The sequence below is a fragment of the Anoplopoma fimbria genome, chromosome 10, assembly GCF_027596085.1.
Source record: "Anoplopoma fimbria isolate UVic2021 breed Golden Eagle Sablefish chromosome 10, Afim_UVic_2022, whole genome shotgun sequence".
NCBI classification, from domain to species: Eukaryota; Metazoa; Chordata; class Actinopteri; order Perciformes; family Anoplopomatidae; genus Anoplopoma; species Anoplopoma fimbria.
Genome location: NC_072458.1, coordinates 9,936,136 through 9,954,603, shown reverse-complemented (window position 1 = coordinate 9,954,603; position 18,468 = coordinate 9,936,136). Strand labels below are relative to the sequence as shown.

Genomic DNA, 18,468 nt, shown 5'->3' with positions numbered 1-18,468 from the left:
GATGAATTGATTTTGGACAGATATGGATGTAGACTGCAACTTGACAGGTTGATGGAGGCTTACAACCGTGAGGCGGTTATGCTAGTTTTCCCTCATCTTTAATTGATTCCTTGTTTAAGTCAAAAACTCTAAATACCTCTGATTCTAGCTTTTTCATGATGTTTTTAAGTTGTGTTGTTTTTACTAGTTGATTAAAAAAAATGGCATGTTGGCGGTAATGAGCTGTTAAAGGTAGCAAGCAATCTGTCAATTAAAACTGCTATAAATAACACAGGTTGCAAAACATTCAGACTTATTTCTGGCAAAGAAAAAATAATTCAACACGTTTGTCAGGCCTTAGGGCTACAATGCTAGTAGGAGAGAATGTCAACAAAAACATTTATTTGTAATGGGTACTTTAATGCTGGGCAGACAAGATTCATACTGGTATTAACTCTCGACTGACTGTAGAATCTTTTACATTTTTACGAAACATACCCATAATCAGGACATTGTTATTATATATGAGATTATTATACAAGGCTGCCATCCTTATGAAAACATCCAGGTCTGAGTTGAAATCATTAACCCTAGCGACCTTTCACCTATGTTGTTCATCAACAATAAACTTAACAAATCCTCTGAAGAAGCACTGGCCAATCAGAGGCAGAGTAGCGTGGGTCTTTGTAGAATATGGATGGGGGAAAAAATAAACCAAACTACAGTAAATAATAGGTTGCGCAATTGCCAATGACTGTGAAAGAGGTCATTTAGCATGCGGATGAAAGGGCATTTCAACATTTCGCTGCACTTGTACTTTAAAAAGATGGATACTTTATTGATCCTGGAGGTGGGAAAATGTCACACAGCAGCCAGTAAATATAATATGACAAAATCAGTGAGGCGGAAGGTGTCACTCGACTGCACTCTGACCTGTCGGTGGAAAAACAACAACAGGCAACTGCATTTTATTAGACGGTTACTGCAGTCCTGTCAACTCATGCTCCGAACGAAAAGCCCCCAGGCTTTAATAATGCATGTGCATACATAAGGGATCTCTAAACAAGATCAGTGGAGCCACAGTTCAGAAAGCTTATGAAAGATGAGACACAACTTCTTCAGTACACGTCTAGTGGTATAACTGATTATGAAATGTTGCTAAATGTAAATTTCCTTGTTTGTTTCAGCCAGGATATGTGAAGCTGTCCAAGCCGGTGGCCCTGTGGACCCAACAGGACGTCTGCAAGTGGCTGAAGAAACACTGTCCCAATCAGCACCAGATCTACAGTGACTCTTTCAAACAGCACGACATCACAGGTACTATTTTACACTTGTAGACCGTTACAGTGTCTGTCATGGAAGATGGTCATCCACCGTTCATTTATTCTTTGTTTTTTATTCCAACATGCCAGCAACCGCCATGGCTGGAGCTATCATGATTTTTGGGTTGTCCGTCTGTCTGGTGCATTCTTGTAAACGAACAACTAGAGGGAATTTCTTCAAATTTGGCACATATTTCCTCCTGGACTCAAGGTTAAACTGATAAGAATTTGGTGGCCAACTTCACAAAATACGATTTATGAACATTACATTTTTGACGGACATGGATTTAAACTGCAACATGACTAGCGGGAACACGTGAAGAAAGGGAGGTGCAAAAAGGCATGGAAAGCCAAGACACCAGCTGAAATCTATCAGTAATTAGAAAGCAATCCTGCCCCTTGTCAGTGTAAATTAATATCAGCTGGTTCAGTCCCAACTGATGGCCTATAAAAAAGTGTCTCATTACCAAGGTGTCACACAAGAAACATCTCATGATGGGTAAAAGCAAAGAGCTCTCTCAAGACCTTCGCAACCTTATTGTTGCAAAACATACTGTACAAAACAATAAGTAATGCACTCAACCGCCGTGGCCTGTATGCACGCTCACCACGCAAGACGCAAGCATGTTGAAGCTCGTTAAAGTTTGCTGCACAACATTTAGACAATCCTGTGAAATACTGGGAGAATATAGTCTAGTCAGATGAGACCAAAATTGAACTCTTTGGATGCCATAATACACACCAAATGGCACTGCACATCACCCCAAAAACACCATACCAACAGTGAAGTTTGGAGGTGGGAACATCATGGTGTGGGGCTGTTTTTCAGCATACGGCACTGGCAAACTTTATATAATTGAAGGAAGGATGAATGGAAAAATGTACCGAAACATTCTTGATAAAAATCTGCTGCCATCTACCAGGATGATGAAGATGAAACGAGGGTGGACATTTCAGCAAGACAATGATCCCAAACACACAGCCAAGGAAACTCTCAATTGGTTTCAGAGAAAGAAAATAAAGCTGCTAGAATGGCCCAGCCAATCACCTGACTTGAATCCAATAGAACATCTATGGAAAGAACTAAAGATCAGAGTTCATAGAAGAGGCCCACGGAGTGTTTGTGTGGAAGAAAATCACACCTGAGCAATGCATGCAACTAGTTTCTCCATACAGGAGGCGTCTTGAAGCTGTCATTACCAACAAAGGCTTTTGTACGAAGAATTAAATAAATTTCAGTAAGCGTGTTCAATACTTTTTCCCTTTCATTCCATTTTATTACACATAACTTAATTTCTGAACTTATTTGTTTTGTGTTTTTGTATGTATGGATTACTTGGGTTGTTACCGACATCTGGTGAAAATTTCATGTCAATAGCACCCTTAGAAATATATTTACTGAGAAAAATGGTGACGTGTTCAATACTTATTTTACCCGCTGTATATAGTGACATTGATTCCCATGCAGCAACATTCTCTTAAATCTCAAGAGAAGAGAAGTCAACTCCAGATGCACGAAACATCCTCAACCACCCTTATCGGCTCCAACTCAGGTGTGCTGAGTGATGATTCCTACGTGATCATTATTTGAGGCGTTTGGCTTATTGAGTATCATTAGCATAGGTAACGCCCTCTAAACACTATATAAGGGCAACTGTTGTGCCGTGTGCTTGCCCCAAGAATTGGAGAGATGCCACTGAAAAAAAAGAAGAACTTCTGCAAGAGTGAAATTTAGGTACTGTTAAATAAACTGAAACAAAGTAAGCACGTCATTTTCCAGTTGTGTTAGTACTGGCATTACAGGAAAATCAAAACTCATAGAAGAGCAGTAAGGCATTCAGATTTGGGATCAATGGACCAATAGTATTTCTTTAGCCCCCAAATTTAATAGTCCAAACATTATAATTTCTCTAGAACATATAATAATCTAAATTTATTACCAAATTTGCAGTGAAAACATGATGCAGTATTCTCTGCCTCAGAACTATTTATCATGTCTTCATGTCGATGAAACCAGGTCTCATCCATAACATACCAGGTGTGCTCTCTACACCCACTGTCTGCCACCTGCAGCCCTGCCACCCGGCCTACCCGTCTGTCCGACCACGCCCTCTCGCTGTCGGCGTCACTGCTGACAACAGTCGCCACGTCAATCACTCCCCGCTAACGAGGCTCCTCAAGGTCACCTCGGCTCCAACGACACTACGGTCCGCATATCAACAGACGACCGTTAATTGCCGTGCGCTCTGCCCCTCGGAGCATGACTGATCACATTAACATGTTTATCTGTGGCTTCCGAGAACCTCCTCGACTCACATCGTTCGGCGGCCATGATGACTCTTTTTACCCTTTGATGCGTTTTTCTCGCTGATCTGCTGTCTTTAAATCCATCGTCAAGCTGAAGTATTTTGGAAAATGTTCTTTTATTTAAAGTTCAAGATGCAGTTGAAGCACCGCTGCATTTTTTTTCTACTTATTTGAGTCTCGTGCAAAATGAATTATTCACAGTAATGATTCAGATGAAATACAAGGCACTAACACAACAAGTGCTTCCAAAGTCTAGCGCTCAAAAACACTCCTTATCTCACCCGTGCAGTGTTTGTCGCATAAAAGAGAAATCATGTCAAGTGCAATCATCCAGTCATTCAGTTGGTAGAGAATCTCTCAAGAGGGCCACATCTAATTAAGGAAAATTAATCTTAACTTTAAGATTAAGTGCCTCAGTGTTCCTGACAAGCCTAATGCATTCAGTTTCAGTCTGTAACAAACAATATTTTCTCGTATTAGTCTTTCAGTGATTAACACATTAGAACTTAGCCGGTTAATGGCTGGTAACTTAATGATCTGTGTTTGTTATTAAGGTGTAATGATCTTTACAGGATCATACAAGAGAAGTAAGGGTTAACCAAACAGGCATGCACATACAGTACACACCCACACACGCACACATGCATGATTTTCCTACTGGCACAATTAGGAGATAATGACATGCGCAAAAACCTGCAAGTAATTCAGTTTGTCTTCACATCGAGCATTAATTAACAGAACCCAATTAAAACAGGCCAGGCCACACCGATTGGGCTCACGAGGCAATTTGCATCCCAATCAATCTTTGAAAAATTATGCAGATTGTTTTTTTTTCTTCTTCTGTTCCTGCACACTATTAGAATAAACAAGAGGGAAACAAATGATGAATGCAATATTGTTGTGGAAAACAATCATGCGTAAAGAAACAAACAGTGAGTGTGAATACATTTATAAGGGCGCGCAGCCGTGCGTCTGAGCATATCTACTTGTTCAGTGTGCTTGACATACAATAGCTGCGACCCTCGAAAATGAAGTGTGTGTGTGTGTGTGTGTGTGTATGTGTTTGCATCGACGGGCTGGAATATTTTTGGTTTGCAGAACATTGGGTTCTCCAATCCAGAACGTCTCTCAGCTGTTTTTTCCAATTAATCCGTCGACTAAATACTGGAATACTCTTTTCAGCTTCCAGCGCCACTCGGATCTCACTTGTCTTGGCAACATTGCCATTCCTTCATAGAGTACCTAAATCAATAAACGCTCTCAATTCCAGATCATGATTCAAGCAGGCGTTTACGTCCGCCCTCCTTTCGACACGAAAACAGCGGCGAGGGATATTCATTTTGCCACGTCTCAGGCCCGGCGTAACGTTTCGACGCCTAACGACTTCAGTATGCAGCAGCTGCCTCCCTGCTGGGCTCCTGTAACCTCAGCCAAAAAAATAAATAAATCAATGTTTCCCATCCTCCCTCCAGCACGCACTGCCAAGGAAACCCACTCCCTCCCCCCAGTCCTCACCTCCCACCCCCAACGGAGACGGCGGCAACATTCAACTTCAGCACCAGAGCTGCCATTAAAAAGGCATTAAAGCATATTAAGGAATAATTAGATATTAGTCCCTAATCCGTTGTAATTACAAGGCCGGAGCTCTTTTGGGTGGGAGAGTAGCTTGGCATGAAGAATTAGTTAAACACACAATTTGCGATACCTTGGATGTAATCGGCACGAGAGGTGTGATGACATAAGTAATCAAAGGGACGGAAGAGGGCGAGTCACCGTTAAGTTATACTTTCTGTCAAGTGAGGATCATTACATCACATTGAGGGAATTCAGAGTCTCCTTTAAGGCATTCAAATGCAGAATTGGATGCAGCTGTGGAGGCTGGCTGCAGGGGCTTTACAAACCTTTGAGTTATTTGTAAATTAGTAAATAAAATGTGTCGGCGCTCGCATTTAAATCTCTGGTTCTTGGCAATAACGAAGTCTACTTATTATTGAAAATGACATTGCCTATTTGTTATTCAGTGTGCATGATTGCCAATAAACAACTTTAGATATTCTAGGATGAAATAATATCAATAAATATCCAACAGCCGTGGATAGATTGAGACGACGGCTGCCTGGACAGAGATACTGTAAGAACAAGACACCCAGACTGAAAGAGACACAAAACATACTGTGGTATTTCTGCGGCTTTGATAAAAACAGAGACAGCAGTGCAGTGTGAATTGGGAATACCACTTCAACCATCCATCGATGAGACTGTTTTTCCTCGCACAGGAACACTCAAGCAGCCTCGTAATAACCCCCTTGACGTATGGTGTCATAAGGCCTTGCTCTAAATAATTAATAGCCTGTAATATTAGCAGTTTAATGAAGAGCGGCCTGTATCCAGCAGCTCACACTCGACCACTTCAGTTCTTCTAAAGCTCCACGTTCAACCCCCTTCTGTTTGGTGAATCCATCATCCCTCGACTTTGAAAGCAGTGGCAGTCCATGCAGCCGCAACCGCGATCTCCCTCGTCCACTTAAAAAAAGGTCTCACGCTGGGTACAAAATGTGTATTTGATGTGTCGCAGAAAAAGGATAAAAAGGTGACAAACGCTGTTTATTTCAAGAACTGGAGGCGAGGACACTCAGCAACACAGGCCTAAACAGCACCTGAGGGATGAGACGATGAATTCTGCCGGGCGCCGCAGACCGCTGTCATAAAAGCGCTGCTGTGTAATGGAGGTAGGGGCGCGTAGTAAACGAGTCGGACGGACTAACGTGGCTGCATATCAACCTGAGAGCCACAGAACAGCTCCACTGGTGCCCATTGTTTTGTGTAATTTCCAAAAGGGAAATTTGAAGAGCTCGCTGCTGATGAGCTGTTCGGGGGACGATTTGATCCGCAGACGGAATGAATTGCGCTTAACGATGCCATTGGCGAGGTGATTATATAGCAATGTGTAATATAAAATTAATTACGGCTCTGCCAATTGCGTGTTTTGAAAATGTCGCCCTTGCTTTTCCATATGGAGAGCTTGGAAATGAATCTTCGGAGGACTGTGAATGACAAGCAGCAGAGCAGTTACATAAACAAAGTGTAGTTAGGCTCATTATACAGTAGACACTCTTTAGTTTCACTGAAGCGAGATGCGGATAACAGACCAGAAATGCAGTTACAGTGCTGTTAGTAATGAGATGCCCCAGTTTCAATAAAGGGAAGTAAAAGCGCAGTAGAGAAACCCATCAATCAAGGAGTTATCAACGACAACATGATATGATTCAGGAATTCAAGGATAATTTATTGTTGTTGTGCAACACAGGGTCGCACAACAAAATGGAGCTGTAGCCCCATTTGCTACATGAGAACAGTGAATTTGCATCAGCAGGAATGTAACCAACAGCAGCTAAAACAACTCTCTGGGCGTCGAACAACAGGGAAACATTGTCCATCAACTCTGATTATGTTTGAACACCAAGCTTCATCATTGTAGCCTGCCAAGTGCAGCTTTGATTTGGGATACATCAATGGAGCCATAACTCTGTGAAGATGTCGGCTCAACAATCACTGGCCCCAGTTGCTGGGACTTGTTTCAGCCATCTTATTTTCCTGCGGCCGGACATTAGCCAGTTGCTAGCTCTGATCTCCTCCTGGGGGGCGGTCGACTCTGCTTCCGGTGGCGTTTGGTCCGGCTGATCAGGCTGATTGGTGGTGTTTGTAAGATGCCGCGTGCTGTGATCGTCTCAAGAGCCATCGCATTTTATCCAATACCCTTCTTGCCTCCTCCTCCAAAGTTGATAAGTGTATTTCATATATCATACACTCTCCAGTGATAAACGTGACAAATTAAAACGAAGATTGGAGCAAAGTTCATGGGAGCTACCGGCCTCTGAATCTACATGCTGAAAGCTGATGAAAGAAGATATTGCATCATCTCCCAGCCACATTTCGCTCAGTGAGTGCCATGTTATGGGATGTGTCAGCCGACAGTGAGCACTGGCATGAGAGGATCACGGCAGGTTGCTCCAAATCACGACTCTAGTCGTCCGAAAGTCTGCGTGCACATTAATACGTTGTGATTTCCTTCACATGTGACAGGACGTTGGAGCTCTGGAATCACAGCCAGCAGTCGTTCACTAATGACCAGGGAAATCCAGGGCAGTCTGTCTAACTCAGGACAGCTAGTTAGCTCCACAGTAAGCCCTACAATGATTTCAGTTATCTGTACCGACGCCATGGCGTTATGGAGTCCCGGCTGTCTGCAGGTTGTTAGCCGCGGCTAACCAACAGAGGTGCGGCGTAATGATCCGCGAACTGAAATAGATCAGTAGTGGTGGAATCAGCATGAGGCTACCGCTGCTGTGACAAGTGGAGGACTGAGGCAGCTTATTATCCACGGCGTGGGCGTCTGTTTGTGTATCTCTCCGGCTGGCTGGACTAGTTTCATTACTTCCACTGAACCCCGCTCTCTCTCTCTCTCTATCTCTCTCGGCTCATAACTGGCCTCCTCTCCCGCAGTCAGGGACAAGCATTAGCATCAGATCACAGGTGCTTAGTGGCTGCAGTAGCCCTTTTTTTTAGCCGTAGGGATACAAGCCAACGAGACAATCAGTCACCATTTACTTCAAGGGCCGCAAGCTGCTCCGCGATATCGCGGCGAATGTCAGCAAAGAAACCTCCCCGGTCTCGCATGTTTTGATGTCGTCCGCTTGTTGAATCCGAAAGTTTGACAGAGTGCAGTGCAGGTGTCGGAGTGCAGTTCGACAGATTGCAGCTATCATAGACCGACATTCACCCCCCTCCAGAGGACACACATATGGGTGCACAGCTGCGCGGGAGATTTGAGAAATAAGTGTGACTGGTGTGGAAGATTTACCTGAGGAGAACACATTCTTGCGCCGTTTCACAGGCGTCAAGCTCAGCTGCCAGAGCACGCCGGGGCTGAGGAGTGTGATTGTGAAGGTAGAGGGAGAGGAGGGTTCATTTGCTGTCTTTGTGCTCCCCGTCCCTGGCCCGCGGCCGCCCCGCACGCCGCCATAATTAGCATGGCATTTTAGCTCTGTGTGCGAAATGAAGTGCAGCATCAGTGTCTGTTTGTGTAGGTGCGATCAGTGGCAAATATCCCCCAGCTCGCACATGCTTTTATATCCGATGTGTCTGTGTATATGTGAGTGTGTGTGTGTGTTTGTACAGATGCACTTTAAGCTCCCATTCATCAAAGCCGTGGTTGACTGTGCCAGGCTATAGCTGTGGATTAATCTGCTTCAGCCCAACACTGCTGCTCACCCACCACTCATTAATCTAACTCCCAGGGACAGTGTGTGTGTGTGTGTGTGTGTGTGTGTGTGTGTGTGTGTGTGTGTGTGTGTGTGTGTGTGTGTGTGTGTGTGTGTGTGTGTGTGTGTGTGTGTGTGTGTGTGTGTGTGTGTGTGTGTGTACATCAGTGTGCTTCCATTTAAAAAGCATGTGTGTATACATGTGTGCCCATATTTGGCTTGGCTGTGAACATACATTCAGAACAATATGACCGATCATGCATGTTTTAGTGTAGTTACAATATAACTATTATCTCATAAAATACAGATTATTGGATGTGAATCAGTGAAGCAGGTGGAGGAGAGGCCTTCCAGTGAAAGCAGCAGTAGGAGCTCATCATCCTGGGAGTTTGGAACCACCGGCCCCCTTATAGAAAGAGGGGAAGTAATTATTTAGCTCGTTCCAGCAGAAGCAGAAAAGTGTGCTAGTCTAGATGCTACCTGAATAGGTAAGTGACAGTCAGGAAGAGGGAAGCTGGGAGGGCTTGAGAAAAAGAAGGAGTGGGGCTACAATATTGTGGCATGTGCAGAAAGCAGATAGACGGGAATGTATGTTACTTTTGTTTTCCACACCAAAGTGTTAACCACAATTTAAGAGTGCCTTTAGGCTGATGGAAACATATTTTCCTAATACACCTTGACAGTACCTTTTCTGTTGTAGAAAAAAAACATGCACAAATGTAATTTCAGCAGCAATGAAATACCATATTGTATTATGAGTTACTGGTGCCAAATTAATGAGTGGAGTACAGTAGATTAGAGTAAAGCTTTGATGTCCCCATGGGGCAAATTGGAGTACAAATGGCAATCAATAACAAATTTTAAAGGGGGGGGGGGTGTTGCATTCACAGCTGTTAACAGGCTAAATCACATGTTTAAAAAGCCCAAAACTGGTGGAATAAGATACGTTAAAAAATATGTTTGTGCCACATTTGGAAAAGCTTTGTCCTTATGGAGGCAAATTAAACATGGAAATTAAACAGGTTTAAGATGATTTACATTTACACCTGCTACTTTCTGACACAAGCGCATAGTTTTCCCATATTACCCAATAACGAAATATAAAAATACAAGAGACTTGTCAACCCTGAAAGTTGTTGGTTAACTTTTGTTTTCTGTTTTGTTGAATAAAATCAGTTGGGTCCAAGATGGGTCTCAAATATTTCTATAGGTGTACTGCTGTCAGAGGCAGACACTTTAATGATAGGTGCAAGAGAAATATGTGATCCTGCTCATTGGATATTGTTGATGATTACATTTAGACTTTATATAAGAAGTGGACATAGTCATCGTGACGTCACCCATTGGTTTGTGGACTGCCGTTATGGAGGATTGACGTAGTAACGGCGGATACGGCTCTGGTGGCGGCAGCAACCTGTCAATCACAGTAAGCCCGCCTCAAAGCATACTCCGCTTTAGTCTATGGTCTATTTTACTCTAAACTGGACCATAGTTTACTTAATGAACATCAAGCTGTATGGAAGAAGACTTGAAACTAGCGATTGAGACCATAAACTCATGTTTACAAGGCTCACTGAGGTAAAAAAATGAAGTGAGTAGTAGGGTCCTTTTCTCATAGACTTCCATACATTCGGTCTTCATTTTGCAACCGGAGGAGTCTCCCCTGCTGGTCAGTAAAGAGAAGTTTTAAGACACTTCCACATTGGCTTCACTTGCCAGAACTGGAGGATGAAAACATTTTATTTTCCCAATTATGATAGATTTGCCTTAAACATGCATAGCATTGGAAAAAGTGTGAGGATCTGCCAGATGTTAGAGAGGATATCTCTGCCATTTTGCTGTAAACTTGTAGAATTCCTCATGAAGAAAGATGACATCATCATTTTGTCATTTTTGATGCCTTTACCAGCTTGTTCGCCATTTTTCTATCACTTCCAACTTTTCTTCAAATATCTCTCCCTCTCTTGCCTCATTTATTTCCCCTTGACCAATTTCCTTATCCCTCCTCCTCCTCCTCCTCCTCCGCCTCTCCTCATGGCCATGCAACACTGCTCGGTGTATTAATTGTGGTTTGAAAAATTCCCGGCTGAGGCTTGATGGGATTGTTGAAGCCAATGGCTCAGAACTGCAGAGCGAGAGAGTAAAGGCTTGGACTCCTCACAGAAGCTGTTCCACCCTGCTGAAACTGCCTCGCCAAGTGCAAGGAGCGGCGTGTTGGCAACCACCGACCAGAACTGGCAGTTTGCTCATAGTCATTGTCGAGCTTCTTATATTCCAGTCATCAGCTGTACCTCATCAGGCCTGATGTATTAAGGCCTCTACAGAAAAACTTATATAGTGAGTGAAACCTTCCTGCTAAATGCTTTTATTGACCAATTCTAAATCATAACAGGAAGTTTTCATTAATCCTCATGTTCTGTTTAGGTCCAGGAAGACTGGGATCTCTTTAAGGGCCCATAAAAAACCAACATAAAGCCAGAGTAGGTTTTTAATTTTAGAAACCTTGTTTGTTTTTGTTGTAATTCCCTCTAAATACTGACAGCAATCAATAAATCAACTGCTGACCAAAAATAAAGAAAATAATCTTGTATCTGTGGCGCAGGACTGTAATAAACCCAAGGAATCATTTCATTTGGCAGGCGTGTAGCTGCAATCTTCCAATGCTAACCGCTTGCGTAACAGCTCTGAGTACTAACAGTAGCAATGTTCATTGTTTACTTTAATATGATAATTTTGGGGGAATGACTTTGGAGGGAAGCCCGCTGTCAGTGCTACGACTTTGTGATGTTTTTGCTAGATTTAGCGTCTTTTGGAGTTAGTGCTGCTTGCTACTTACATTGGAGAAGAGTTGGCAACACACAGCTGGGTTTTTCATTTCTTTAATTTTAGTGGGTCTTTAAAGAGGTCTAATATGGAGTTATACATTTGATACAGTCTATTTGACACAACAATGTCACTAGCCTATGTAGTGTTACAAACCTTTCTTGGTCTGTGAATGACTTTGTGCCAAACAAAAGGCTGATATAAAATATATGATTGTACTTCTACTCATGCTTAGCCCATATAAGATGTAAAACAGGAAATATTAGCTTATTTGGTGTAATGACAGTGGGTTGTTGTTATCTCAGTATTCTGTCAACTTCATTATATGTGCAGTCGAAAGAAAACTGTTGATGTTGCAATTATATTTCGGTCTGCAGGACTTCTTTCCATTTCTACATGTGAATGCATCGACAAACAATCCCAAGCTTCTTGGCCTTTTTCTTCTATAATTCAAAGATTAGCAAAGATGCTGTGTGAACCAACTCTTATTCTCCTGGTCCAAGAGCTGTGTTTTATCTCTTTTATCTGCTGTTATTTAAGAACGATATGACTGAAGCTGAGAAAAAGTGAACCTCTGTTGCCATGCCGATCTATCTTTGGTTACAGAACGAGGCTCCCAGTGACGGTTGGTCAATATTTATAGACTCATAACAGCATGTGCACGTCGTTTTTTTCTGCTGTCAATCGGCAAGTTTCCCCTTTCTGCTCAACTTTCCGCCCTCCACCCCGCCTTCGATTCATCAGCCCTCTTTCCACCTCACTAATCTTTTTATTCCCATCTCCCCATTTAATATCCTCCTCTCAATTCGGGGCCTTTATGATTCTACTTTGTTCCCCAGTGTTTATGTAATGGGCACTCTCGGCGCCATTTTGCGGCGGAGCATCTTAACCGTCTGGCCATGTTGGCGAGCGAAGAGCTGCTTTTGTTAAGGCGGGAGAAAATTGGCCTAACGCAGTCCAAGTTATACCGCTAACACTTAAGGGTACTTAGCTCTCCCAACTACTCCCTTCTGTGCTGTGATAGCAAAGTGGTAGTGTGAGGCTCGGCATGCGCCAACGATCTACAATAGATCGCCCAAACAAGTCGGGAAATGGTAAAGTCTGCCTTTTTATTCTGTTGTAGTTCTGTTGTGTAAAAAAAGGGGCACTGAATAAGAGCACGAACGCCAATTTAAAAGTGCATATCTTGCATCAGCGGTGTTCAGAGGATGTTAAGAGGAGAGAGAGAATGATGGAGAATAATACGACTGACTAACTTCCATGAGCCTATCAGGACTGATCTTTCCCCCTCGGCTGTCAACCAATCAGAGCCTGTTTCTCGCCCAGGGAGTCGCCAGGGCAACGGAGCAAAGGTGGCTGTCGAAGTCCAAGCTAACACGCAGTAATTACCCTGAATTATAACCCTGTCTGTCTGCTTAGCACCCCACACGTTACAAAGGCAGTCGTAACAAGCGTTAATAATTCCGCCACACTCGACTCGCGTTTTTTACCAGCAGCCCAAATCCCCCTCATCGACACTGATTGGATGATTAAATTATGGATTGTATACAAGGATTTGCAATTAAGGAAGAAGCTGTGAGGGATTATTGCTCAAGGAACATACAGTGCTGATGTTTATGTAAAACTGCGTTTTAAAAGAATGTGCTTCACATTGAGTTGCGCTGGGCTTAATACTAATTGACATTCGCACAATAGGCAAAGGTTCTTCCAAAAAAAAAATCTGTCACATTTTGCAAACTTGAAAAAACCCTCTTATCAACATTCAAAGCACAATTTATGTGCTGTAATCTTCCCACCGACTTTTGTTTGTGTGTGTTTCCTCGCCCTGTTCCTCCACTGACATAAATGCTTTATCTGTGGCCTTTTAGAGTGTCTCAAGCTGTGCATATTGAATTCCCACTGGCTTCCCGCTCTTCCTCACCCTCAGCCTGGTTCGTTTTTATCTCTCTGCTTAGGGCGGGCTCTGATGAGATTGACGGACAGAAAGCTGGAAAGAATGGGCATCATGCAGGAAGCCCAGAGGCAACACATCCTCCAGCAGGTCCTGCAGCTTCGCGTCCGGGAGGAAGTCAGGACCCTTCAACTTCTCACACAAGGTAGACTTTTCAACACCTGTTTTTTCACCCTCAGTCCACCATGAAATATATAGAACACACTACGCATTTCACTATACTATTATTTGTCTCTTTCAGCATACTAATTTGCTCACACAAGCTTCAAAACACCACAGGGTTTCAGAGCACATACTGTATCTGTATCTCTCCCGGGTAAAGATTGTTCACAAGGACACCGACTTCTCACATTCTGATAAATATTCAAATAATTTACTGTGCAGCATTTATGTGCATGCCATCTGTAGTCATGGCGATCACTGCATGTTTTAAAGCACACAGGAAGTGATGAATCAGAAATGATTATGCAACTCCAAGAGTCAAGCACAGCTTTTCTCCTTTTGGTATCTTTTGGCGTAAAGTGATCACAGAGCCGTCATCGTATATTCTGACTTCTTAGTGTTGAAGTCTGTAGTTATGTCTTTCTGTCATTTAGAGCCATTCTAAATACCTTGTGCAGCTTTAAGGCCTTGACAAACCAGGGTTTAGAACACTGAAATCTCAAAGTGAAATCAATTGATTCCAGTGGAATCAAGGGATCGGTCTGGGAAAATTAGCCCGCAGAGTGCAACTTTGATACACTTTGACAAGCATATTTTCACCGTTAACCAATAGGAAACAATATTGCCAGTGCTGAACTCTAAGAGCCGGAGGCCAAAAATAAAACGAGCTATTGTATCTTATATTTAACCTCCTATTGTCATGCAGTCATGAAATCCCATCAGCAACCGAGCTAAGCTAACAAGCTGGCGAGTTTGCTAAATGACTGTTAGCAAAACAGAACAGGCGAGTAAATATAGAGAAGCTGCTGGAACTTTTGTGACTGACAAGTGCTAACACTGCCAGGCCAGCCAGCCCATTCAGCTCACCAGCTACACCTTGACACAACTAGCCATTATGTATGTGACTGCCACTTTAAAGGTGGCCAGTGGATGTTTTTTCTTCTCTTTTAATATAAACCAACAAAGTATTTTTTACATTCATTGTTTCTCAGCAAAACATATTCTAGTCTATTCTTTAGGAACTGTTTTTTGAAAAAACAAAAAAAGGCTAATAGAACCCTACATTGTTTACATCCATCTGTGTTTTTCATGCTTGCATTTGGTGGCTCATTTCCTCAGTTCTTGGCAGATCAGTGGAGCAGTGTGAAAACATATCATGTCACATGCATGCAAATGTGTGTAAGCACATCCAAAGCGCAACTAGCTGTTAAAAATGTCACAGGGAACCTTGAAGATCTACGACTTTACTTACCTGCACAGCTTGGGAAGTGATATCTCTCCCTTTAAGAAAAAATAAGCTCATTATTAGAAGGTATTACAGATTGACTGTTCAAAACACTTCTCTTGCACTAATGAGGTTTGTCCAATAACAGAAAGGATTTACCCAGACGGTCTTCATAATTCACCCAGCTTCCTCGAGCCACAGATCTAAGTTGTGACAGTAATCAATAAAAATCGTAAATGTTACCCATCACCTCAATAAATAAATAAATACAGAGGACATTAGCTAATGAAGATTTGTATTGGTATTTAATAGCTATTGGTACCTAAGGAATATTAAATTAAAAACGCATTTTAACTTGCATACATACAATACTATCATAGTATATATATATATATATAAATATATATATATATAAATATAAATATAACTATACCAGTTTCTTCAAGAGTAAAAGGCAAAGAGCAGCAAGTAATTAATGTAAAAAGTAAAAATGGTCATTTCTTGGGCTAGATCTTGCTTTAAGTGTTGTACTTGATTAAATGTAGTTACTTTAGGGTACTTTGTTACTTTCCACCACTATCAATAAGAATAAATCAATGTTTCTTTATATTAACACAATATACTAAAAAAACTGATTTACATTTTTACCTCTTTTTGACCATTTACCAAAGATGCATGTAATGGACTCCAACAACACTCAGCTTTGTTGTATATAACCGACAGAATTTGCATTTCATTATAAAAACACATTTGTTGTCTGTTACACAAGGGACCACCATCGACCTTCCTTTATGCAAACCATGGCAGTTTCTCACCTTAACCTCATTTATTTGCTGTCTACGTAACACACTTCTCACTTTGCACAATGAATCCTTCTCGAGCATGTTCCATGACAGCAGCCAGGCACTGTCTCTTTCCATTCTCTGCTCGCTTTCCTCACCTCTACCGGCAGCTGTCCACACCACCACCACCAACGCTACCACTACCTCCGTCAGCACCCGTCTGCCCACAGACTCTCAAGCAGGGCTTTACCGCAGTGGCTGTGAATCGAATTCTAACCATCTTGGTCACTCTGCGATATTCTTGGAAAACATTTGGGGTATAATAAAGCCGCTTCCATCCCCGCCGCAGTTTTGGTCCCCTGGCAAGAGCAAAATAGAAAGAGAAGGAGAGAGGGCGAGGGGAGAGTTTAGCTGAGTGATGACACTTTGCTAAGGGCTACTCTCAGCCCTCCTATCCCTTTTTTCTCCTTGTGCTTTCTGTCTCATCTTCGCCACTCTTCTTCTTCACTCCTTTCCTCTGTATTGATGATATGGGAAGCAACGGCCCACCTTGCCTCAGCAGCGATAGGCCACTGGCCTCAGCAGGAAGCAGCCTGTTAATAGAGCCTACCTGGGCCTTTGGGGGAGATGACAGAGGGACAGAGAAGACTGAAATATTGGTAGAAGTAGGGAATGTGGAAATGTAAACGAGAAGATGTGGAGGAGGAAGAATGTCTCTTAGTTGAGAAAAATTGGATGTACATGCTATTTTGAACCACATTAATTATTTATAAACTCTTAAGAATCATGACAGGGAGTAATAACAAATTGGTATAAGTGAGGATAGGTACTTGCAAGGAATCATGTGCATAAATTCCCAAAAATATAAACAGTTTTTATTTAATATCAGTGTCACTGAAAGTAATGTCTGTGATGGTGAGAAATATGGAACAGTGAGAAAAGGAGGAAAAAGAAGCAGAAGTATTTTAAGTCTCCAAAGCTGTCGCTCCTGGAGATGCTTTTGGCAGGGAGCGAGAAATTGGAAGGAGAAATGATGGTGGAGTACGTCCAGGCCCAGGGCGCACTTCCACGAGTTGTTGCTAGAGGGAAATGTGGCTGAAACTAACAGTGTGAGAGTGAGAGAGAGAGAGAGAGAGAGAGAGAGAGATGAAGTGAGAAGATAAGGGGGGACTGGTGATGGGATGATGAAGAGAAAGAAAGGAGGAGGAGTGGTGAGAAGAGTGGGGAGAGAGGGAGACAGTAGGTGTCATGAAGGTAGCATGAGAAAGAAAAGCAGAGAGGGGCGGTGAGAAGATGGAGAAAATGGAAAGAGAGGAGGTGAGAAAAGGAAACCCTGCTCCCTCTGAGATCTGACGCACGACAAAATGCATTTCTGTATCTACGAAATACCTATATAAAAATATGTGTAAACATTTATCTTTACTGCAAATGCTAAAAAAAGGAGTTTAAATTATAGCTGGATTTAATAAATGAAAAAACAACAGTTGTTTTTGTCAGTTAAACGCAACACTTCTTGTAGATGTTACGCATTAAAAGGCTCCCTGGTTTTTACGCCATTGGAGCAGCCGGAAGGCTTTAAATGTGAAACATCTGTATCCTAACACCAATCAGAAAAAATGGCAAAGTATAAGCGACTGGTATTGGAATTAGTGTTGACTGTATTATGCTAAGTTTATCAAGACAGGAGGTAAACATCAGCTGGGAAGATAAAGGCCCCACGCACTTTTTAAAATGTACTGCATATTTTTATGATTGGAGGGCGAGGAACAGAGAGAGACGGAGAGAGAGAGAGGTGCACCAGATTTATATGAAGACACACATGACAGAAGCAAACATCCACTATCTATAAAGAGAGAGGCTGCAGAAGAGAGCGCTGGTGCGAGCAAGGTGCACAATAGAGAAAAAGGCGAGAGAGAGCGAGCGAGGTGTTGTAATTACTGCAGTGTACCCAGACAGAATTAGCTAGACGGACAGTGATTAACCTTTAAGGCCTGCTGGGCCATGGGAGGAAAATAATTAGATTCCCCTTCTCCCTCTTTCTCTTTGCCACGGGGACGGTGGAGAGCCTGGGCTCATCGCTTGTTGCCTGCAGTCTACAGAGACGGGACAGAGGCACTCCAAATAGAAAGCAATACCCAAACAAAACAGCAGCCTCAGAGTTGAGTGCACGACCTGATAACGGCCTTTTTGGAGTGCAGTGTGTAAAGTAAAGGTGCTTATAGTTCCTTCGTTCCCTTCGCTAGTACATCTCTGCTGGTAGAGAGAGCGTGATAAAAAAAGGTCAAATAATGCTTACTTTTCCAGCTGTGCACACTTTGCCCAATCTCTACATAAAGCATGCATGCTTGTCAAATTGAAGTCACGAAAGCTATTGAATGCAGCGATTATATATGAATATATAAATATGGTTCAAATTTGGACACTAATTGCACATGAAATCATTAGTGCTGTTCACATTGATTGCCATACAGTATCTTGACATAATAATGGCACGTAGTGAATGAGCTTCATAATTGCATCAAGCAAACACGTCCGTCAAAACCAAAGTCATGAAAGAATAGAATTTGCCCCCTTTTGGTTAAAAACTTCATCAAAGTTGAGCTTTCTCATTTGCATGGCGGCAACTATATATATAGCGATAAAGGAAACATGCTGT

General features: G+C 42.4%; 1 protein-coding gene across 1 annotated transcript in view; it reads left to right on the top strand.

Moving 5' to 3' along the window:
• Positions 1–18,468, top strand: part of samd12 (sterile alpha motif domain containing 12) — a 59,483-nt gene that overhangs the window by 29,064 nt on the left and 11,951 nt on the right. Inside the window, exons 3-4 of the mRNA XM_054606572.1 lie at positions 1,167–1,296; positions 13,648–13,788. Coding sequence (XP_054462547.1) covers positions 1,167–1,296; positions 13,648–13,788 — 271 coding nt within the window. The remainder of the gene's footprint in view (positions 1–1,166; positions 1,297–13,647; positions 13,789–18,468) is intronic.